The sequence below is a fragment of the Equus asinus genome, chromosome 10 (genome assembly GCF_041296235.1).
Source record: "Equus asinus isolate D_3611 breed Donkey chromosome 10, EquAss-T2T_v2, whole genome shotgun sequence".
NCBI classification, from domain to species: Eukaryota; Metazoa; Chordata; class Mammalia; order Perissodactyla; family Equidae; genus Equus; species Equus asinus.
The window spans coordinates 91,062,767-91,088,478 of NC_091799.1; the positions used below are offsets into that span (position 1 = coordinate 91,062,767).

General features: G+C 34.6%; 1 protein-coding gene across 3 annotated transcripts in view; it reads left to right on the top strand.

Annotated features, from left to right (window-relative positions):
• Window positions 1-25,712, top strand: part of CDH12 (cadherin 12) — a 935,429-nt gene that overhangs the window by 820,307 nt on the left and 89,410 nt on the right. For all 3 annotated transcript variants that reach the window (XM_070519843.1, XM_070519842.1, XM_014827976.3), the window contains one exon: window positions 20,543-20,662. In XM_070519843.1, the coding sequence (XP_070375944.1) occupies window positions 20,543-20,662 (120 nt within the window). The remainder of the gene's footprint in view (window positions 1-20,542; window positions 20,663-25,712) is intronic.

Consider the following 25,712-nt stretch of genomic DNA (forward strand, 5'->3'; position numbering starts at 1 on the left):
GTGAGACAGGAACCAAAGGGGTGAATTTCTTCTTCAGCTATTTTCTCATAATATTAAATTTAGTATATTTTTATATTATGGTTATGTATTTATTTTTTCCGTCTCTATCAGATATGATAAGCATCATGCTTAAATACTATATTCACCATATCAAATAGTGTCTAAAATTCCACTCAGTAAGAGGTGGATGAATGGGTAAATGAAGGAGACTCAAAGAATTATCATCAGGAGAAATTCTAAAGTGGGGAGATAAAGATAGAGAACAACAGAAAGTCTGCTCAGATATTGTCGAGTCTAGAAAAAAATAAAGAATAAAATGAATCAAGTCAATCAGTACACAAATCCTGAAAATCCTAAGAACTTTCTACCACTTTTCATATCACATTTGATCACATGAGTACTGATATTAGTAAAATACTGATATTGTCATGTCATAACACATGTAGATATAAGAGAATTTGCATAGAACACTAGAGGAAATTGACCAAAGGCTATTGGCTCCCAACTCTAATGGCCACAACTATTGGCTTGCTGCTTCATGGGCAGAGGCAATTAATCTCTTGACAAACCTGTAACACCTTCACAGCACACCATTGGTCCATGGCATATTGTTAGAAGGCTCTGCCCTAAATAAACAAATTCTGACCACATACACAGAACTCTCAAAAAGATTTTATTGTTCCGTCTTAAAGGATAAGTCAAAAACCAAAGACCATCATACATTTGAGGCAAACAACAAGATAAAACACAGAAAAGAGAAAAAATAATGATCTTGAATGAGAAAGGTCAATTAGTAATAAGAGATCAATAATAATACTTCTCACTTTCATCAACATCCACAGAAATTCAAGTCACAATTATACGTATAATAAAACAATAAATCTTAGAAAATGGAGTAATTAGAGATTAAACACTTATACGTAATATTTGAAGACACATTTAAGAATAGATGAGGTATTTTCCAAAGAAGCAGAGCAAAGTGTCATATTTTTTAAAATGTAAAACAGGAATAACAAAAATCATCAACCAAGAGAATATAAGACTAATAGATCCAGAAAGAGAAGACTGAGAGAATGAATGTTAGACAATTATGCAAGAAATAGTACATTTCACAAATAGTACAATTTCACAAACCTGTGGATAGGAGGTATAGACTGAAAATTTTCACCCAATGAACAAATGAAAAAAAGAGATAAACTTCATTTTAAATACCAGAATGCCAAAGATGAACAGAAATTACCAAAATTTCAGAGGGGGGAAAGAAATATTAAAAAAATAAAAACGAAAAAGGAGAAAAAGCAAATAAAACAATTCACTTTAAATGAAGAATTAGGTTTCTCAAAAGCAATATGATGAATGCTAGGAGTTAATGAAGCAATGGATTTTATGTTACAAGGAAAGATGATTTCCAACCAAGAACGATCAATCCAAATGAAGAAATCTACTCCAAGGATAGATTCAAGGAAGTGCGCATACAATATACATTCCCAGTGCACTTTTGGAAATTATACTAGGAGTTACTTCTTCAAAAATAAGGGACTAAACCCAGAAAGAGTTAAACATGACCTGGAGAGATCAGAGGTATCCATCCAGCAAAGCAGTGAAGGAAAGCAGGTTGATGGACGACCATGAGGAGGAACTAAAAAAAATAGAGGGCCGGCCCCCGAGGCCGAGTGGTTAAGTTCGCGTGCTCCACTGCGGCAGCCCAGGGTTTCGCCCGTTCGGATCCCGGGCCCGGACATGGCACCCCTCGTCAGGCCACATTGAGGTGGCGGCACACATGCCACAACTAGAAGGACCTGCAACTAAGATATACAACTATGTACCATGGGGGATTTGGGGGAGATAAAGCAGAAAAAAAAAAAAAAAAGATTGGCAACAATTGTTAGCTCAGGTGCCAATCTTTAAAAAAAAAGAAATAGAGACTTAATAACACCCTGATATTAATGAGTGTTTGGAAAGCACTGATGACATAGTAATGAGAAATAGTGTAAAGAATAAAGTTAATTAAAACTCTGTAAAAGCCAAATACATTTATAAAAAGAAAATGTAATAAATGGGCTAAGGGTGATTGCTTTTAGCTATAAGATGCTATTCTTTAGTAGCCTAGAATATATTTATACTTCATACATATAAATCAATATATAAGGCTTATACTGAGATGCAACTGTAATTAGGAGTAGTGAAATATAAAATTATATTTTCCAGGTCATAGGTTCAAGTTTGCCATATACAAGTGTGTTTAACCATACATGGCGAGCTTGCATGGATCTTTTATTGAAAGAGTGAAACATTATGAAGCTAAAAGTTATGCTACCAGCCACCCAATTCAATTGGCAGATAACCATTTTGATGGAAACTAACAGACTGTGTGGTGTGGAGATTGAGAACAGTGGCTGAGGAATCAAACCAACTGAATCATCAACTAGTTCTTAGTTGTCTGACCTTGGGCAAATGACATAGAGCCTCATTGCTTTAGTCTCCTCACCTGCAAAAAGTAGTGATAGTGTCTTTCTCATGGTGTTGTTGTGAAGATTAAATGCAATAGTATAAGGGAAGTGCTTATAACAGAGCCTATTATAATAAGTTATTACCATATAGGGTAGTTGCAAATATTTGGTGAATATGTTTAAAAAATGAAACCTAAGAAGATCACCTAATATAGCACTATGAAAAGATTAGCAATTCAATGTAGTAGCAGCATAAATGGAAACACACAGACACCCGCCAAAATGTGAGAGCAGTATAGCCAATCTACTTCTGGTTCTGATAACTTGTGTTTTTCTCATTAAAAATTCAATTGAAAATACTGATAAAATAATAATAATACGTCTTTTTAATAATTTCCGCAATTGCTTTCCATGATCTTTGCATGTGTCTGTGTGAGTGTGTAGCAATAAAGCAAATTACATATATATCATGAACATCTTAACCTAAGAATAAATTCGGACAAAACATGATTTCCAGTAATGGGCGCATCAGCGTGATGCATCAGAGCCCGATTTATTGTGGCATGAACGAAGAAATTCACTGACAGTAACTTGTGCTAAAAATGTAGTGCTGAAACCTGGGCATTGCTTCTTAATTAAATATTTGCAATACTGTTTGATATAATTTTGCAAATGTTGCTTTGTAATCTATTTTCAGTATAAGACACTTATTATTTATCTTGAGTTTCCAAATCAATAAATCATGAAGTATCAAAATGCATCTAAAGGCAGGGCCTGGATACAAGATCAATTTCCCCCACTTTTCTGAATGTGAACCTATGGGCTACAGTGGGGCTAGACTTTCAAATAATAAAATTAAAAGAAAAACATCCAAGCCTCAATGCCCATTATTTCTATTTAATCTTAGATGTGTGTAATTACTTTGAAAATTTCTTATTCACCCTCTAAGTATTCAGTTAATTTGAAACTTTATGTTATATGTAGTTACAGATCCATTACTAACCATTTAGTATCAAACTAAAACTTAACAATAATGCCAAATTTAACAAAATAGACTATTTGACTACTTGAATTAAAAAAAGAGAGAAGTGTAATTCTTTTTTTATTGTGGTAAGAACACTTAACATACATGACATCTATCCTCTTAACAAATTTTTAAGTTCACAATATAGTCTTGTTAGCTATAGGCACAGTGTTGTATACCATATCTCAAGAATTTGTGCATCTCGTATAACTGAAACTGTTTACTCACTGAACAGCAGCACCCCATTTTCCCCTTCCCCCAGTCCATGGAAACCACCATTCTACTCTGTTTCGATGAGTTTGACTTTTTAAATACCTCATGTAAATGGAATCATGCAGCATTTGTCCTTCTGCGACTGGTTTATTTCACCCAGCATAATGTCCTTCAGGTTCCTCCACGGTGTTGCATATGGTAGGATTTCCTTCTTTTTTAAAAAAGCCTGAATATTATTCCATCGTAAGTGTGTACCACATTTTCTTCATCCATTCATCTGTCAATGGGCATTTAGGTTGTTTCCATATCTTGCCTATTGTGAATAATGTTGCAATGAACATGTCAGTGTGGACATCCTTTGGAGAATCTGGCTTCCTTTCTTTCAGATGTGGGATTATTCCCAAGAGAAGTGGGATTATTCAATCCTGTGATAGTTCTGTTGTTAATTTTTTGAGGAATCTCCGTACTGTCTTCCACAGCAGCTGCATCATTTTACATCCCTATCAACAGTGCACAGGCATTTCAATTTCTCATCTTCTCCTGCACTTATCTTTCTTTTTTCTTTTGATAATAGCCATCCTAACAGGTTTGAAGTGATATCTCATTTTGGTTTTGATTTAAATTTTCCTGATGATAGTGATATTGAGCATCTTTTCATATAACTGTAGCCTATTTGTATGTATTCTTTGGAGAAATGTCTATTCAAGTCCTTTGCCCATTTTATAATAGGATTGTTTGCAGTTCTTCTTTTGCTATTGAGTTGTAGGAGTTCCTTATATATTTTGGATAATAATTTCTAATCAGATAAATGGTTTGCAAATCTTTTTTCTCATTCTGTAAATTGCCTTTTTACTCCGTTGATTATTTCCTTTGCTTTGCAGAAGCTTTTTAGCTTTATATAGCCCCACTTATCTATTTTTGCTTTTGTTGCTTGTGGTTTTGGTGTCATATCCAATAAATCATTGCCAAAACCAATGTTATGAAGATTTACCCTATGTTTTCTTCTAGAAGTTTTACAGTTTTAGGTCTTATGTTTATTGTTTAATCCATTTTGAGCTGGTTTTTGTGTATGGAATAAGATGAGTCCAATTTATTTATTTTGCATGTGGATATCCAGTTTTCTCAGCACAGTTTGTTAAAGAGATTATCATTTCCCTATTGTGTATGTTTGGCTCCCCTGTCAAAGATTAGTTGAACACATATGCATGCATTTATTTCTCAGCTCTCTATTCTGTTCCAATTGTCTATATATTTAGCCCTGGGATATAAGGATGGTTCAACATATCCAAATCAATTAATGTGATACACCACATTAACAGAATGAAGGATAAAAATTACATACTCATCTCAATAGAAGCAAAAAAAAAAAAAAAGCACTTGACAGAATTCTACACTTTTTAATGATAAAAACTCAACAAACTAGATAGAGAAGAAATTTACCTCAATATAATAAAGACCATATTTGAACAGTCCACAAATAACATCATACTCAATGGTGGAAAGCTTTTCCTTTAAGATCAGGAAGAAGGCAAGGATGCCCACTCTCACCCACTTCTATTCAGCTTAGTACTGGAAGTGCTAGCCAGAGCAAACAGGTAAAAAAAGAAATAAAGGCATTTATAGCTGAAAGGAAGAAGTAAAATTATTTATCTTTGCGGATGACATGATCTCATATGTAGAAAACCCTAAAGACACCACAAGAAAGAATTAATAAATCAACTTAGTAAAATTACAGGATACAAAATCAACATACAAAAATGAGTTTCATTTCTATCACTAAGAACAAACTATTCAAAAAAGAAAGTAAGAAAATAATCCAACTTACAGTAAAATTTGATGTTACTTTTAGTAAACTTATTAAAGGTGGAGGTACATTGAAAACTACAACTTAGTGATGAAAGAAATTAAAGAAGACACAAATAAATGGAAAGACATCCCGTGTTCATGGTTTGGAAGATTTAATATTGTTAAAATGTGCATACTACCCAAAGTGATCTAAAGCTTGCAGTTTTTACAGAAATAGGAAAAACAATATTAAAATTCATATAGAATTACAAAACTCTCAGAATAGGCAAAATAAGCTTGACAAAGAGGGACAAAGCTGCAGGCATCAAACTTCCTGATTTCAAAATATAGTAGAGGGGGAATAAACCTTAAAGCAAGCAGTGTGTTTCTAAAAGCTCAATTCCAGATTAAAAAAAAAAAAATTGTACCAAGTATGCCCAAACAGAATGGAACAGCTTAGTCACTTTACAAAGAGCTCCTGTGTTCCCTGAAGGTGGTCCAGGGTAGTGGCTGTGGACAAAGGCTTTGTTGTCAACTGCCTGAATTTTCCCAGCTCCACAGTTTACTAAGTGTAATTTATCATTAGGAAAAATGGAGCTAATTATAGAAGGTAGAATTGTTTCAAGCATTAAATGTAATAATACATATAAAATATTTTCTGCAATATTTGATACATTGCATTGGTTTTATATATATTAATTGGTATACTCCAACCCTTTTTGGGAAAGAAGAGGGTGTCAGATGAGAATAATTTTTTGAGTGTCCCAAAGAAATCATATAAAATGAACTTAAGTTCTTTGAATACTATTTTTTAAGGGCAGAGTTTTCTTCTGTTTTTGTTTCTTTTTTATTCTTTTATTTTCAGTGCATAGTGTAGTGTTAGCTGCCACGACAATGGTCATTTAATTGGTGCCCTATAAAGGAAAAACTACGGGCATTTTTTTCTCCCCAGAGGGTACTGAAGATACCTGGTGTTCAATGTATATCTTTAGAGCCAGTTACTAGATAAGTGGGTTGGGATTCCTGTGTTTCTGTGTTCTGGAAATTATGGAAGACTCAAATCTGCACTTTGGTGCAAAATCTCAAAATCTCATCCTTCAGAACTAAGAGATGGAAGCCCTGAGACCCTGAAGCCTTCTCACTCAGAAAATCCTAAGAGATAGAGTCCACTGCAACCCTATTTTCTAATACTTAGAGTCTGTAGGAAGTGGATGCCTGTGGATAAGGAAGTATCATGGCAAAAAAGAAAAAAATTATGAAACAAAAAGCAATATGTGTAGAGCAGCCTAGTGGGAGGATGATCCCCCATGGACAGACAAGTCCTAGTTTAATGCCCTGAAGTCACAGACTAGAAGGAAGCCACACTCTTGGACCCGACTCCAGTGGAAGAAAACCATCAGAATCTATAGAAAAGACAGTAGGGGAAACCTCAGGAAATATGACTTTGCTTGAGTCATAACTACTCAGTTGTGTAGGATTTGGGGAACAGACCAAACTCCTATCCAAAACCTTTAAGGAACTTTCTGCTGAATGTGGCCCCAGGGCCAGTGCTCTAAAGGAATAAGAGGAGAACTTGGACCTGAATCTCAGCCCCAGAATGCATTAAGGACTCTGGTTAGCCAGGTGGACTTTTGGCCAGCTGCTAAATCTTTACGAGCAAGGACATCAAACTCTTTCCTGAAATTTATCTTCCTATATCTTCTTTTTTAATACCACTGACACATAATTTGTAATTATAGCAGGCAAAACTGCCCTTCGCCAAGTTTTCAATCTACCTTTTAAATCAAATATGAATAGAATTCATGACTTTAATACGCTGAACACTCGTGCTCCTGAAGCATTGTCTCCTGCTGTCTGTCTACTTTTCATTTGGTCTCTTTTCTCTCTCAGCTGGGTCATAAAAGAAATTCATGGGTAATCCCATCTAGCTATAACATTCTCTCTTAGACTTTTAATCCCCTTTTATCTTTTAATCTGTGCTATTTTATGACTGGCTTACAACTTGAAAAATTTTTAAAAAATACTACATATGAAAAATTCCATGTAATGATATATTCATCAAAATATTGAAAAAAATAGTTTTAGTATAATGGGAGAAGGTTCATGATAAATAATGGAATCATAAAATAATTAAGAAATATATCTTTCATTTGGAAATAATGGCATAGTTAATTCTATATTTGTTATCCAACATATATTTAAAGTAGCATCTATACGTGTGTCATTGCTTTAAATAACAGGAATTCCTTCAAGATATCTGCATCTACTGTACAAGTACTAGGTTAAGTTCAATGTTCCATATAGTATACATTAAATTATAGCTTAGTGATATAATGGTTTTTAATTTCTTTTTATGTGCTACTCTGAAAAGTTCAAAGTGGTTAATAAACAGATCACTGTCCCATAAGGTAGTAATAATACATATGTAATTTTTCTTTTTTATGAGTTTTAGAACTTATGTCCAACTTGTAAAGCTTTTTATAAATGAAAATGTACATCACTACGAGAATAACTATATAAGAGCTCCTTCAAATTCAAATCTTAGGTTCCGTTCTCAAGTGAGAAATGTTTATGAAGTGAAATGAAGATGGATAAATCTATCAAAGTTTAACCTATCAAGTGTCAATTTAATCAGGCTTTTTTGCCTAGCATCACAGCGTGTTTGAATAGTGGAATCCAAAAGCATCTAGTCGAATCCTCCCATTTTATAGATGAAGAAACTGAGATCAGATTAATTGACTTAACCATTGTCATTTGCTCATCAACTGGAAGAATTTGAATCAGAAGGCATATGAAATTTAGTACAGTTTAAATTTTGTTTAGTTACGGTGCATTTCTGCCCTGATGAATTGGGTTACAATGAATATAGAAAAACAAGTAGGTTTCCAAGTCTCTTATTTCTGTAACAATTACTAAAACCCAAATCCAAGGCTAAATCATTGCAACATTTAACCAAAGCAATACAAAAGGAACAGAGCCTTAATATTACATCATAGGACTTACACACAAATAACACACCCTTCTCTATTAGCTATGAATATTTAAACAGTAATGGTTACAATTATTGCTACTTTGTAGCTAGTCACTCTTTCTATCATTATCTATGTGGATTTTGGAGCACTTTTGCAAATATTGAAAGTCCTGTGACATCATCATGTCTTTGAGTTTGCAAAATAATCAAGTAAGATCAGGTGATTCCAGTTTACGTCACCTACCGTAACAAATTCTAGCTTTTTGTAAGGAATGTTCCACACATATGATCTCAATATAGTCCTCGCTTTTACAAAAGTTCATTTTCTTCCTTGAAACTGGGAATAGAATTGTATACTCTTCTGTAGATTTAGCAGGGCTTGACGTCTCAGGATTAGCAACATTCTAGTAACTGATTTCTTGTATTGTTTTGCCACTCCTACTGAGTTCTCAAGACACTTTTGATTTGAAGCTGCTCCTTTGATTTCTGTAACAGCCAGCAAAGCAGCATCACTGTCATAACAGTTGACAAGAGAGAACGTTGAGCCTTTTGCTTGAGTCAAGAGATATAATAAAGGCTTTCTTGTAAAATACTAACATCGGCTAATCAAAATTATTTTCTAAACCAAACTCATTTTTTTAAATTTACTTATTCAAGAGGCATGTATTAAGTAACTATTATGTACCAAGCTCCATGGTAGGTACTGAGATTTCAAAAAGAGCTATAAACAGTCTTCACTTTGTACGTTGTGCTTGCTACCTAGTGGAAACATGAGAGATGTGAAAAGAAAATGCTCTGTGAACACATGGAAATGAGTTTCTGGAAGAGGAGATATTGAGGCCAATCTTTAATTTGGGCTGAAGTTCACCTGGGCTGAAGAGGACATTTCTGATATCCACAACAGAATCTATAAAGAGCAGGATATGAAGTAGCACTATGTCTTAGGGAAGTAATATTGTATTGAGGAAGCAGAAAGGAGGCAGAAAGTGTGGTGAGAGATGAACCTGGAAATGCAGGTAGAGACAGATTCACAAAGACGTTAGAGATAGTGCTGAGGACAAAATCAAATTTGCATTTTTGGAAAGCAAATGTGGTTTCATGTATACAAGGTGGATGGTAGGTGATTATGACAGGAAACAGGGATATTATTAAATATTATAACACCATAATCCAGGTAAGAATCAGTAAAATTTTGAAGAAAAGTAATGGCAGAGTGAGGAAGACAGACATATTTTAGCAATGCTTAGTCAATGAAGGATACTGGACTGGTTGTAAACAATAAGTGATTAAAAAAAAAGTTTAGAATGTAACCAAGAAATTGACTGTGTCTTGGTCTAATTTACTTGTGGTTTTGTTTTTTAAGCAACTGGAAAATATAAGCGATGGTCTAGTCACTAGCACCTAGGGGCAAATATGGGTGAGATTGTAGAGCTAGGCATATAGAGTGAGAGACAGAACTTGGGGACCATGAACCTTCAAAGAACAGGGAGAGGAAAAGGCGGCCATAAAGAAAACTAAGAAATTATGATCACAGAATGGGGAGAGCCAAGAATAAATGATGTTGAGGAAACCGACCATAGTTGGAGGTAACGTGAAGAAAGAGATTGGTATAAACCAGTTAAATGCCCCTGAAGAAGGCAGGTAGACATGAGGAGCACCTTCACTCTTGGCAGGAAAGATCGGTTAATCAGAAGCAGTATTGGAAAGCTGAAGGAATGCAGCTGTGGGCTTAACATGCACTCTGGGGAGTGCTAGGCTCAGGGGAAAGCAAAATTTCAATCAAGGAAAGGAGCTGATGGAAATATTCTGTGAAAGTGTACCAATGAGTGAATTTGTAGTGCTTCCAGTGGTAGACTGGATTACAGGAAGTGGCTGGGGACAAGGCAATAGTGGAAGAAACCAGAAGGAGGTAATTTACATATGTTGCTTAATTTATACTTTACAAAGCCTTTCTGGAATTCAGATATATGTTTTCAGTTCTTAGATGAAAGGCTCACAGTTGTTACCCAGAATTAATTGGCAGAGCACTAATTTTTGTTGGATAGCAGATAAAACAAATTTCCCCAAGAGGACATTTGGAGAAAGTGAGGAGTTAAATTCTAGAATGAAAAAGCAGCTGGATAGCAGACTGCAAGCAGGCTTGAAGGAGATCAGACTGCACGTAACGATTCCTGGCACATCACTGGAGGATTTAGACAGAGCAGTGATATGTTCAAAATCCTGTAACCAAAAGATTAATCTGCAGTAATGGGAAAGTTATTTTGAAGATATGTAAGATTGGATTCTGATTCAATTTGTTGAACAAGTTACCAGAATTAGAAGGAAACAAGGAAATCTTAGCCCTTTGTTATAAAGTTGAAGAATTTTAACAACAATCATTTAGATGTCGGCTCCCCATGTGCCACTTATTATGCTAAGTAATTTACATGCATTAACTCATAAATGAGTTCCATGAGGTCCCATCTATTTATACTTCCATTTTCAATTTGACATAACAGAAGCTGGGAGTGTTTAAGTGATTTGCCAAATTTTGTTAATTTGGAAGTAATAGAAAATTCCAGTCCAACTTAAAGTATAAAATCTCGCACAAAATGAGATTTATGGTCTCAAATCATCAGTGTGCTTGGAGGTTGAGCTTCAGGCAGGGTCGATCAAAATTTACCATTTCCTTTCCTGGGATTCCTAACTTTGTAGCCTCTTGTGTGTGACTGTCTCTTGTCACATTTCCCCCATGGTGTTGAAATGGCTATAGCTGTTCCAGACATCTGCAAAATAGCATTCAGAGCAAAGGAGAGGACATCTCTTAGAAGATCTCAGCAAACACATCTCTGGTTTTATTGGCTTGAAATGGGTTACATTTACACTCCTTAACCAATCACTATTAGTCAGAAAAAAAGGCTTGTTTGTTAGTTTAGACTCGAGCCAAATGCCTTCACGGGAGTTAGGCTTATCCTAACACACACAGAAGTGGGAGGGAGATAGCGATATGTGAATATGTATATGGACAGTTTTAAGATTAGGTGGGATTAGTATTTTGGGAGGGATTACTACACTGTCCACTAAAATTACATTATTGTCCTTATAGAATTGGAATAATTTACAAAAGTCGTATGTCTATTTAATTACAGAGCTGGTTCTAGGATTCAATACTTCTGGTTTACACACACACACACACACATATATACAATCGTACTTTTCCTTTCCCTAAAAATAGACAGAAAGATAAATGGGTGGGAAGATAGTTAGATACATAATAGGAAAATGAATAGATGGTGGATGGATGGATGGATGGATTGATGAATGAGTGAATGGATGGCTAGATAGGTAGGTAGATGGATCTTTCTCACACTTAAAATGGCAGAATCATTCATTCAAAGAGAAACAAATAATTTTAGAAGAGTAAGGTGTGTATTAAATTAATTAATCACATCGACTGGTCCTTAACACCTTAGCCAAATTCATTTGAATAGAAAATGATTTTTTTATCCCTTAAGAATATAATGTTACACAGAAAAAAGACAAAGCTTACTGAATTATCACTGAGAGCCACTGAGTGAATGAAATCCAAGCTCATATATTTCATCTTGATTTCTATGGAATTTTCTCGCAGCATCTGTGAAATAATATCCAAATAACTTTAGGCAGAAAGGAGGCAACACTGTACCACCACAGAAATCAGAGCTCAGGATGTGTCACTGAGAGCCGGCATTAGAATTCATATTGGTGTTCATGGTACAGAATTCTTGGCACCCAACGGAGAAAGTGCTCATAAAAATGGATTCACATATCCATCAAAGTACATTTGAATCATAAGACGTAAATATGTATAGTCTAAAATACTTAGGACATCTCTAGGAGGAAAATTTAATAACCTTAGTCCTTGGACTGAAAACATCATAGATTGACATTACAATATTAGGTGTGTCACAGGATACTCTGAAGCCAGGCCCAGCAGAGTGGGAGTGGAGGGTGGAGAAAAAACAAAGTGCCTGCTCTGATCCGGAAGTACAGTTCAAGGGGGCACAGCTTCTGCTCTGGGGGATTTTTATGACATATGCTTTTTTCTAATCTTTGAAAGTTCTGGTTGTTCCAGGCAGATTTAACAGGTATCCAAACTCTTCTTTCTTGGGTGTCTGAGAAAGTGGTCTAATATCATCATAGTCTACTTGTTTGCATTTTAATGTATTTTAAATGCACATCACAAAATTGCATTTTTCTACCACACAGGAGATAAAATCCAGATCAGTATTTGAATATTAAGATGTGAGACTTGAGGACAAGAATCATGCCAGTGTTACACATTTGGGAATTGTCACCTTATTTGTGATGCACAGGAGAACACAAAGGGAGTGTGTATATATTTCATTTTATATACACTTAGCATATGCTAGAAAACTCTATTATAATTTCTTTATACATATTAACTCATTTAATACTGCTAAATAATGGGTTCCATTTTTTTCCTGCATATGAGGAAATTAAAACAGAGAGGTTAAGTAATTTGCTTGAGGTCACACAGTTGGCCAGTGGTTGATCTAGGATTCAAACTTAGGCACTAAGTCTCCGAGACAAAGATGGCAGTCACAATGGCATGCAATGCAGCCTTTCCTGATTGAAGAAATCTTCTAGGGGACTTGTGTAGGACTGGGCTCCTCAGCCCCAGCTATTCATCAGAGTCATCTGCAGAGATTTTAAAAATTTCTGATACCTGGCACACACAAGAACGACTAAATTAGACTTTCTGATGGGGGCCCAGGAATTGGTGTTCTTAATAATTCTTGTAAATGCCTTATATGCAGTTCCTGTTGAAGATACAGAGGACAGAAGAGCTATTTACAACTTTAAGGGGCAAATATAGGACGAGAATTCACAGAAGGAAGCTAAGAGCCATGCGTTCATGAGCGGTGCAGTGAAATCTAATGTAAAATTGATTAAAGATCCAGTTAAAGACTAAATCACCTGCTGTGCATCTATGATTAATTTTATTTTGTAATTAAACTCTGTTTTAGCAGACCTGTGTTTCAATGTCTTATAATATCCTTTCCCTTTGTAGGGTCTCATACACATGTGTGTACACACACACACACATGCACACACACACTCTATCTGACTTAATTCTGTAACCGTTTCTGCTTCACATTTTCCTGCTGCTTAATGTCTTCTTTATATAATGAAATGTACACTTATTTTCCAATTCTATCTGAAAAGAAATTTCTGTGTATTTATTGCTCTATGCCTTTCTAACTCTAACTGTATTATTTCTTATTTATAACGTAATGTATTCATAAGGCAAAAGCAAAAAGAAAACATGCACCCTGAAATTTCTCTCTGTTTTCCTGTTTATGCACCAGTCCTGAAAAGGGTTAACATTATTCAGTACAGAAATTGATATTAATTCTTCTGGGGTTTGCATTCCTCGTTGTGGCTAAATCTTGCTTATGTCATTTTTAAATGTAATGTCACTCATTTTTGGTTCTGCTTCTTGAGGGAGAACAGTGATATACATTAGAAATTCAAGGCAAATTAATCTCCCAATTTAATATTAAGACAAGACTCTAAAGGCCATGACCAGCTGCCAGGTCACCCATTTAGAATATTGTGTGTATACTATTTGTGTCTTTTGTGTGTATATCTATCAGTACCATAAGTATCCAGCCAATAAACGTTTATTTGGACTTACTTCATAACAGACACTGGATGTACAAAGAATGAATATGAAAGGGCAGTTGATGCAAAAGATTTGTAGTCCATGAGAAGAACATACAATGTACTGAGTTTTCTGACAAACCAAAATGTACTAAGACTCATGGCAGTACACAGGAGGGGACGTATTATATCTGCCTAGGGGCAGAAGAAAGAGAATTCACAGAAGCGACAGTGGAGCTGGGACATCAAGGATGAGCAGGATTCTCCAGTTGCTGTAGGAGAATGTCCTCCAGTAGCAGAGACAAGAAAGAGCCTCAAATAAACAGTAAATAAGTAAATGCAGTCACAGCATGGGGGCTCTGGCAGCACAGTCAGAAACCAATCTGAGAGGGACATTTGAAACCCATTCATCTCATGCTGTTCATAGTAAGTCAATGAGTTTAGATGATTTTTCTTTCCATAGAAATAGAAACCTATTAGAGGTTTTTTGTTTTTAATTTTGACTTTTGTTTTTTTTTAATGAAGGAGAGTAACAAGATCAATCTTGTGCTATGGGACAATGATGCTGATGCCCCTACGTAAAAGTAGCTGGAGGAGGAAGAAATTAAGATGCTTTTTAGCTTTACAACTGTGAGAGTGAGGATGCAAACCAGCTGAGACAGTTGCAGGGGTGATAAAAAGCAAAGGATGTATTCAATTGGTAGATTGAATACACCCTTATACATCTGGGAAATTAAAAAAAATTTTATAGAGCCCATAAATTAAATATAATCCACTTGTATTTTCAATGTATTTCTAGGAAGTTTGTTTATGTAATACCCTAAATGCAAAAAATTGAATAGACTATAAATCTGTCATGCTGAAAGTGGCATTTGATATAATAAATAATTATATACCACAATGCTTTTTATTCTATGTTGAGAATAGTACCTGGTGAATGGTGGGTACCACTGAACATTTGTTGATTAAAAGAAGACACGAATGAATCAATAAATTAATGCCTACTTTATCTGAAAACATGAGTTATTAGAGCTCAGTTCTACTCCCACCTCTCTGACATTTTGTGTGAGAATGTCGTTAGTATTAATAAGAATGATTTTAACACTCCTGGGCTTCAATTCTTCTACGGTAAAATGCAGACATTGAGCCAGATTATTTCTAAAAGTCATCCCTGTCTTGATAATATTGATCTTAATGAAACCAAATAAAGAAAGCACAACTATCACATGACACACCTACAAGGAAAAGTAGGCCATGTGTGGCTGTATTACAAAAGCAAACTGGCTTGCCTGCTCCTGGCTCCAGAACCCACATGCTCATTGAACAGAATTCAGGAAGAAGGGATAATGCAAAGCACCTAATCTCATCAAACACAGTTATAGAATAGTACTTTTGAGATAAGTATATATGCAGGCACACACACATAAACATATACATATAAAAGAAAACCACTTAAAATGATCATAAAATGAAAAAAGTGACTACAAACTAAGTCAAAATAAGCTAGTAAATATACTTTCAATAGGTAGATTGACAGATAGATACAAGCTATGAAAATAAAATGGGTTAAGAATCTGAGTAGAGTTTATACACATACACACAAAATAAAAATGACCAATCAACGTACGGTGCTAAATTCACTCCTAATCTACAAAATCAAAATAAGAACAATGAATGCTGGTGAGAAAACTGGAAAACAGACTCTGTTGGCAAGAATGTAAATTAGTACAATCTCTAGGTAGTCACATCTTGACAATATATATCAACATGCTGAATTCATATGCTTTTGGACCCAGCTATCTCAATGGTAGGAATTTACCAATTTGTAAAATTGTCAGTCATAGGAAAAAAACCCCAAAATCCTTTAAACAGAGTGTCCACTAAAAGAGATTAATTACAGATGATTATGTGTGTTTATTATTTAATAATATTTATTATTTTAATAATACTTATGTGCTTTTATAACATGCCTCCCCAATTTATTATTTAATGAGTGAAGTAGGGTTCCAGAATGTGAATAGTTCCATTCTCTTTCATGAAAATGAAATACAGATTAGTAGGTAAGAAGATAGATAGGTAGTTATAACAAGATAGATGCATGTTGGAGGGGTAGCTAAACTCTGAAAGAGTCCTAACGGTCGCTTAAAAACAGTGGCTTCTCCACCACCTCTCTATCCCATCTGCTTTTCAATCCACAGGGAAGGGGGTTCTGATTTCCTTGAGGTTCCCCTCAACACTTCCAACAGCCCTTGCCTCAAGACCATTTTGTATCTACAGTTACCTTTGCGTGGCATGAGCTTTCATAAAAAAAAAAAAAAAAACCTCTTACCTCTCACTTCATTCATGTCTCCACATAAATGAGTTTTCTCAAAATTGCTTTTCCTGATCATCATATGAAAAAGTCCCTTACCTTGTCACTCCTTACACTGTCATATTTTATTCCTTAGCGCTCATCACAATGGGATATCATCTGTCTCTCTCTCTCTCTGTCTATATATTTGTTTATTTTAAAATTTATTCCCTCTCTTTGGGGCTGGCCCCGTGGCCAAGTGGTTAGGTTTGCGCACTTCACTGCAAGCGGCCCAGTGTTTCGTTGGTTCGAATCCTGGGCACGGACATGGCACTGCTCATCAAACCACTCTGAGGCAGCGTCCCACATGCCACAACTAGAAGGAAACACAATGAAGAATATACAGCTCTGTACTGGGGGGCTTTGGGGAGAAAAAGGAAAAAAACAAAATCTTAAAACAAAAAAAATTATTCCCTCTCCAATTCCCCTCTAGATAGAATAGTATCGTAGAGTATTTTGGCCTCTCAGTTTCACTCGTGATGTTTCGCTAGTACCCTGAACAGTGTGCCTGGCACATCATAGGAAGTCTGAATATTTGTTAAACGAATAACTGACTGAATGGGTGAATGCATGCTCATAACTTTGAGAAAACTGTTAAATCACTCTTTTGTGTGTGTGATTTTCTGTGTTTGTGTAGGTCTATTGCCCAACCATATAAAATATTATATGTAGGGATTGTCAAACTGGGATTACTAAGCCAAACACCATGTCTTTAATTAGTCTTCAACATAAATGGGAGAAAATATTGACTAATTTAATTCATGTAGGTAATGTATCCCTGTTTAATATGTTTTTTATTCAAAATGTTATGATGATACGAATGTTTGTTGGCAAAAGATTGAGATCACATCATATAGTGACTGTGAATTTAACATGGAACTAATTTTTCAAATACATTTTGATATATGCATATATGCGTACTAAAAATGATATCCAAATTGGTTCTCATACGAGCTATAATGCACAGTTATTTTTAAGTGTTTTAGCAAAACCCCTGTTTGGTTTTCATTTTATATCACATAGCCTTCTCCTAATGCTCGTTCTTTCTTCCTGATGGTGCCATAACTCTCAATGATCAATTTATTTGTTCTTGCTGTATTATTTATATATATACACATATATGATATTAGTACATATTATATATATTCACTTTTGAGTGACTGCTTAAAATTTAGTTTTGCTATTGCTATAAATTCAGAATTTTACTATTACTAGTTACTATAAATTTTACTATTACTATAAAATAACGTTTTTAGTATTAGCTTTGGTCTTTACTAAAAATTACACTAATTAATTTACTACTAATGAGAGCAGTGTTGCATGGAAAATTGAAGTGATTCAATGCTTTCCATTGCCCATTCTGCACTCCATCTCCAGCTGCTCATAAAGGAATGGTTTCTCTGTGAGTTACATTCTTTCCGCACTTTAATGTTTGGAGATATTATGTTGTCATCCTAGATTTGAGTGACAAGAGACTAAATTTGAAAATGACCGCTACATAAGACTACACCAGTTTTGTGAACATCATTGATTATATTATTTCCTTCTTGCACATTAAGCATGTCCCCAACCACAACTCTTGGGCATTTAGTGTTTAATAGTGCCGGGAACTGGTGTGCTATACAAGCACTGAGGAAGTTAGTCTGGAGATTTACATGCTGCAGGCAATTAACCGAGTCTTCCTAATGAAGGGCATATGAAATCTCTCTTTTGCATTAGTGTGGTGAAATTCATGAAAGAACCGGTAAAACAAGCTGATATAATGGTGTTTAACTGTGTTCTTGGAAACATCTATTGAGGCAGCTCTAAGCACTTTCTAATAACTAACATTGGAATCTGTTTTTTCACTAAACCAGAGTTAATCTCTACTGTAACTGAGTGAACAGTCTTTTTTTCCCTTTTGCTGAGGAAGATTAGCCCTGAGTTAACATCTGTACCAATCTTCTTCTATTTTATATATGGATCACCACTACAGCATGGCTGACAAGTGGTGCAGGTCTGCACCCAGGATCCAAGCCAGCACATTGGGCCGCTGAAGAGGAGCACGCCAAACTTAACCACTAGGCCATGGGGCTGGCCCCTGAACAATCATTTTTGATAGTATTGGATGAAACCGGAGAAAAATGCTACAAGTGCAGTTATTCTTACTATCCATTGATCCTTTCGAGTTGCATAAAGTGGAATTGAATAACACGTATCTGCTGCTTCTATGACTTATGGGAGTGGTTCTTAATTTGCTCTCTTAATATTGAGCTTTAAAGAAAAAAATAATGAACATAAAGAATGCAATACCACTTTTGTAAGAAAATATTTTCCTGCATACTTAGTGAAGGTTCATATTAATATTAACAACAAAAACGTAAAAGGAAAGATACTATTTTATTTGCCTCTGTATTCCCCATTGAGCATATGGTGTGAGTCAGGTAAAAGTTTATTTGGTTTGCTACAAAATAGTTTTTGCAGATAAAATGCTTTTTTCTTCAAATGTATCTTCAGAGTTAAATAATCCACAGCTTTTCGACTGCAATATTTATGCCTAGAATTTGGGCATTATTTAATATTTGTAGACTTTGCCCACACAACACATGTGTGATGAAAGGATAGTGAAGATCCAGGGGGAAGAGCAGAGAGAAGAGAGAAATTTACTCCTGATAAACTATTCATCCCTATAGCATTAAGGAGGATGTAGTTTTGATGAATCTTTAATACAGGTCCCCAACGCCTATTTGTCAAATAATTATTAATGATGGTACTCATATTGATGATAGTGATGACGATGATATCAGTTATCACTCTTGACATCCTAGTAATGTTTGCTTACTTTCCTTTTAGAAGTTTCCTTTCCTGGGAAAGGCTGCTGTAATAAAGCATATTTTTCATATGTTGATATAGCTGGAATTCACCAAAGCATCTTAAAATAAAGCATTTGGCATTAAATATCTACTGAAAGTTATCATTTCTTATTTTTTCACCATTCTAACACTTTATTTATTAAAAAAATAAAGGTAACAAGATAATTCATTCTCTTAGCTTTTAGAGCAAACCTTAAAGATTTAGTTTCTTCCAATTTTGTACTGCCTGAAGAAAAAAGCCTGAAGAAGTAACTGAAAGGAAAGGAGTAATCTTGCTTTCCCAAAAGCAAGCAGTTACTGTGAATGCCTCCAAGAGATGAAGATGTTCTGTCCATTGTCTAACTTTGGATGTACAAACCACTCCTTTATGCTTAGTAAAGATTTTCTTCTGACTACCAGAAGATGCTACCGTTACAGTATCTACTGACATATTTATTTTATTTATATCATCTGACACTTTTAATTTTACTTTACTCTCAACTCAGAATAGTAATTTTGAACATAACATTAAGAAGAGATACCCACTTAAAAACTCCTTGAGGAGGACTTAACTATGATTGTGAATACATAGACAAAAATGCAGGAACAAATCTCCCTTCAACTTCTCCTAGTACATAAATAATATGACCAAATGTCAAAAAATTAGCAAAGCTACAGATAATTTACATTGCCTTCAGTGTTTTCCTATGTCAATGAACCCTTAAGTTAATTCAGTCATGAGGCATAGAGGTGCTCCTGTAACTATAATTAATATTATTTTCAGTTCCTGAATTTCCTAAATATTCGGTCCTTAATTAGGCTTCCTAACGCCATATGTTGTTGTTGATTTTTAAATTGCAATTGCAAATTACTTAACACCCTCTAAATTTCAGTAAGCCTTTAAACCTTTTAGCTTCTCTATTGATATCCTAATCATAGAATTAAAGCGGATGAGCTAATGTAAGCAGTGTCATGTTTTCTTTGGTGTGCAAATCAATAAAGCTATCATGATGACTTCCAGTTCAATGATCTAGGTACTGGAAATGGACACAGCTCTAAAAATAGATATTTAAAATATGTATCATTTGCACTAATGGCTAATATCTGCCCAACATTTTGGTTATAATAGTTAAATATTCTCAGTGACATCATATACTCACAGAATCATTGAGGAATGCGAAATTCCAAAGGAAAGTGGAGCCAGCAGATGACAGACATGACCTTGAGCTCTGTAAAAAAAAGATGCTAGAGTCATATTGTCTCATTTTCCAGGTGCCTATGTGCTCCAGGTCAAGGCCACGGATGCAGACGACCCGACCTATGGAAGCAGTGCCAGAGTCGTTTACAGCATTCTTCAGGGACAACCTTATTTCTCTATTGATCCCAAAACAGGTAAATTTTTGATTAGAGACAAATTATCACCACCCCTTCAAATATTTAAGCTTTAATTAAATCTTGGCATGGATGTTGCCTATTCTAATAGTGCAATAAAGATTCAATGTGCTGCACATTAAGCAAAGGAAGATAGACTCTTAACTTGCTGCTGCAGAACTATTCCCTTTCGATTGAAATTTGTGTAGACATAAACCATTTCGTATATAGGTGTCAAGTCCAAATTTGTTAGCTAGGGATTCTCTGTATGTTCCACTTTAAATTTTCAAAAATCTGGGCTTATTTGATTTTTGATTCTTCTGGCTAAAATAGCTTTTCATTTCAGGTTTTCTTGGTTGGGTTCAATTATATTCAGTGTGGGACCTTGTCAACACGTGGTAAAATCAAGGAGCTTCTATTGCTATCTTTATCAAGGGTTAGGGAGAATGGATGTGGATAAATCTAGACATGCTTCTCACAGGGGAAGGGAGACTAACTCGGAAGACCAAGATCACTAATTTTTCTGGTCTATGCTTTTGAAGCCAGTCTCATTTTTAAGTAAAACCATTTAAATTGCAGTTTTCAAAGCCAAATATATAAGAATCTATGGAAAGTAAAGAAAATGGCAGGAGGATACTCAGGAAGATTTGGATTCCCTTTTAAATGAAATGAGGTGCCCTTGTTTCTAGAGAATTTATTTTTGAATGCTGTAGAGTTTTTAAGGAGATCCAGTCACGTGACAAGTGATCGAAGTAGGTGTTCATGTCACAGTTAAAGCAGGAACTCCACAACGACAGTTATTTTATTAACTCTTACATAGTACATTATAACATATTGTATATTGAATTCAATAATATTTATTATATTAGCTTAAAATAATGGAATAAATTGTTAACATACTGAACTAATAAATTTCTTTTTCAATTTGTAAATAAATCTTTAAAGAGCTACATCAATTTGAAAGGTATTAATTTCAGACACTATACATGCAAATAGACTAAACAGTTCAAAATTTATGCTTCCTCGTAAGTGTGTGCTAAAATCTGGAATACCAATTAGATATAGGTTAATTAGTAATTAACTATGTATTAATATTGCCTAGAAACGCAAAGTCAATTAAGTGGAAACAGAGAAACTGCAAACTTTCTGTCAACCGAGTCTGCCATTCTCTCCTCACTTCTTACTCTCCTCATCAAGCCAATAGGGAAGAGAAGTCATGAAAAAGTTAAGAGAAACAGGCAGGAAGTTGCTCCCTATGGTAAACTTAAAAAAAGAGTAGATTGTCGTAAGGACCACATCAGGCCTTTAAGAAGGGATCATCAGAGCCGAAGAGAATCCAGAAAGGTTAGGAGAAAGAAGCTCTTTTAGTTTGGAAATAGGATCAGAGACCAAAAGTCAGAGTGTCAAGTGTTAAGAGTGAGTGTGTGATGGGGAGGTTACACCTAGAACATAAGTTATTTTCAAGAAGCACGGCAGTGAAGATAAGATGTTTGGCAAGGTCAGTCTTAAGGAAGCTTTGTGGTGGTTGTTGTTTAACTGTGGGAAAATCATATATATTTGTAGAAAAAAGGGAAATTTGTTGAGGAAAGAGTTTGGGGAAGTTGTTCAATGAAGTTTAAGGTGGTAGAACATTTCGGAACAATTAAGAAGATTTGGATAATAGGCTGAATGTATAGACAAATAATGAAGAGAAGTTATCTGAAGTATCATACATCCTTTTGTCAGATGGGAGTACTATGGGTTATTTTTCTTATATAATTACCTGTCTTTTCCAAATTTACCATAATGGATATTCTGACCGGAAACAAAAGTATGGGCAGCATATGTCTCTTAGATCCTTTCAAACTCTGAGAAGCACTCCTCAGAGATAGAGGAGATGGAAGAAAGAGAAAGGAGAGTGTGTAGAGACGGGTGAAGACAGGGGTTCAGTGTGAGGTACACTTATTGGGTTGCAGTGATTAACTCTACAGAGTGGGTAAGATTATATACTCAGAGTAATGTGGCATAAAAAAGATTAAAGATTTAATACTGGTGAAATAACTATAAATAGAGCCAATATCTAACTTAAAAAAAGCAAGATAAAATCACATAAAGATGAACATAAGCATAAAGCATGGGTTAAGAATATAATTGCTATTGTCATACTAATACTAGACAGAAGATAATTATATGAGTCAAAAGACTTGCTCTCCCCTTGACTTTACTTGCTCAATATCAACTTTAGATGAATTCTAATGCCTTTAGAAAGTATTATCTTGCAGAAGAGCATGAATGTTCATAATATGACTTTTATAATTGTGTATGTATATTTTGATGTGATGCTTATTATTTAGAACTAAAGGTGAGGCAATTCTGGCATAAACTGTGGAATAGATTTTTTGAGCATTGATTTTCACTGGAGACAGAAGTCTTGATATTAACAATGCCTCAGACCACTAGGCAGGAAAAGAGTGGATGATGAGGCACTTCATTAATAGAATGATAACTAGTTCTTCATGCACAGAAACCATTAAGAAGACTTTTTGTCAAATTTATCACCTTGCGGTGGATAAGAGTAAATCAAAAATCAAGGATAATTGCAATTTCTCAGAAATAGTCTCCATTTGTTCCAGCCATATAGCTTCCTTTTATGATTCCTTTTGCTATTATTAAATAAAATGCATGAAAAACTAATATTATCTAAAATTTTCCCCATTTGAGTGTAGAATACATTTTAAAATAATTCTTAAAGGAAGAATCTCATCAAAACTTCTGGTGCCTAAATATTTATGAAGAGATAAATATAACCATTTATTATTCATTTGGAATGAGAAACTGAAAAAGATTTCCTTATTGATATTGCTATTTGACATTCCTAGCATCTCTATCGAATTAAATACAGCAAGCTTATTTATAAACAATATAAATTAATGCATTTTATGAAATAAGCCAAGAAATAATATTTCTCTTTAAAAGTGTCTACTTTGGCAATAATTTGGCTTAACTATGAAATTACTTATTGTGAATTGAAATTTACATACATTATGTATATGCCTCAAATGATATTTTAAAAACTCAAAAATGTAGCTTAACATATAAAACATTAAATAAAATTCATACTGATAAGGCTTAATGTTTATAAAACATAAAAATGTCATATTAGCATATTAAATTATTATATTATATACATTTTTATGCTTAATGTTTATTATACACTAGGAAAATACTTATAATCTATAAAATGTTAAACAATAGGCATTGTAATATTTTATCCAGTGCCTGAAATCAGGATGCTAAACATCTCCATAGCATTGATAATAGAATAATTTCATTTAGGCAAACAAAATTACTATAAGTGATTGATCTCATGACTTAATTTATGTTTAAATTCTTTTAAAGTATTTAATTTTCTCCTGAAATGATTTCAAAAACTAGACTGAAGGGGGAACTAAATATTATCATTTTGTGTATCATGTGGTGATAGTGTGTATTTTTCGAAATGATCTGATCCCTACTTGAGAAAGCATGATGATATTACTTTCTCTCAAAATCTTTTTAAATTTATAAACTTTGCATTTCTCTATTGTGATAAAATAGACACAACATAAAACTTACCATTTTAACCATTTTAAGTACAATTCAGTACCATTAATTACATTCATAGTGTTGTGTAATCATCACTACTACCCATCTCCAGAACTTTGTCATCAGTATCTTTTCCTTTATGTGCATTGTTAAAAACAATGTGCATTTATAGGTTTTTATTTTATATATTTATACATGCATTTATAGAATTCATATGAAAACAATAGAGTGAGAATGGAGTTGCATGCATGTGTTATTTTCTTTTTTTCCCTTTATTTACTATTCTGATATTTCATACTCAGAGATCCTCTCCCAGCCTCTGTTTACAGAAATCTGACAATGGTTGATGAGAGAACTGAGGCTTTCTCAAGATTTTTGCTCTTTGACTCCAACCATCACCTTTTATTCAGAAACAATACAAGCCGATGTCCTAAATGAAACCTTGTCCCATATCCTGACTGGTATTTATTCATCTAGGTCTTTAAAAACGTGTTGGTCTTTGAAAGCCGTATATTAAAATTAAAGCACTGGTTAGACTATACTTTGAGCTAATGCTATATAGTACTATATAATACTTACAATGTTTTATGGCTTGAAAATGCTTTTGATATTAACTCAGAGGAAAGACTTACAGGATTCAGATATCTCAATTGGTACTGGTGAGAGAAAGATAGATTCTCCTTGTTCTTCAAGGGCAAACTAAAAGAGTATTTGCCTACACAAAATAGTCACTCTAATACTTTTTACATAAGACAAGGACTGATTATTGACATAGCAAGAGCAAGGAAAGCAATAGACGCTTATTCATATGAGGAAGAAAAGATGTGTCAGAGAGATAGAAAGTTATTAGATTTAAACAACACATGTTACCTACTGGGTAGTTTTTACACATGTGTAGTGAAGTCCCATGACTAAAAATGTACTGCAGACGATGGTTCCCTTGTATTCTGCATTGTCACACTTCATGAGAATTCTATGTGAACTCCACTTGCCTTAATTTAGAACTCCTGGAATGCACACACCAGCAGCTAGAACTAAGAATGTTTGTCCTTGAATGGAAAATACTCCAGGGGGATGTGGTACATACCTTTAGGAAGTTGCAGCATTGTCATGCAGAAAAGGAACTGCTGTATTCTGTGCTGCTCAAGAGGAAAGGGCTGTCAATGGCTAATATAAGTGACAGGAATAAAGAATTTTAGTTTCATATCAAAAAAAAAAAAGATGTTAGTACTTGTCCATAAATAAGAGGAGCACCTCATGAGATCGTGAGCTTCATGTTGCTGGAAGTGTTAAAGCAGATGATGAGCCATGAGCTAATGGTGTTGGATTTGGTTATTATTAATTCATTTGATGCACATTTATTTATAACCAATGGCCTGACAGGTACTTTGCTACCGAGGTGCTGAGATGAATCAAGTAGATCCCTGTATTTTAGGGAGATCATCAGGTCCTCTGAAGATTACATTCGAGTTTTATAGGATAAAAATCTATGATACATCATGCTATG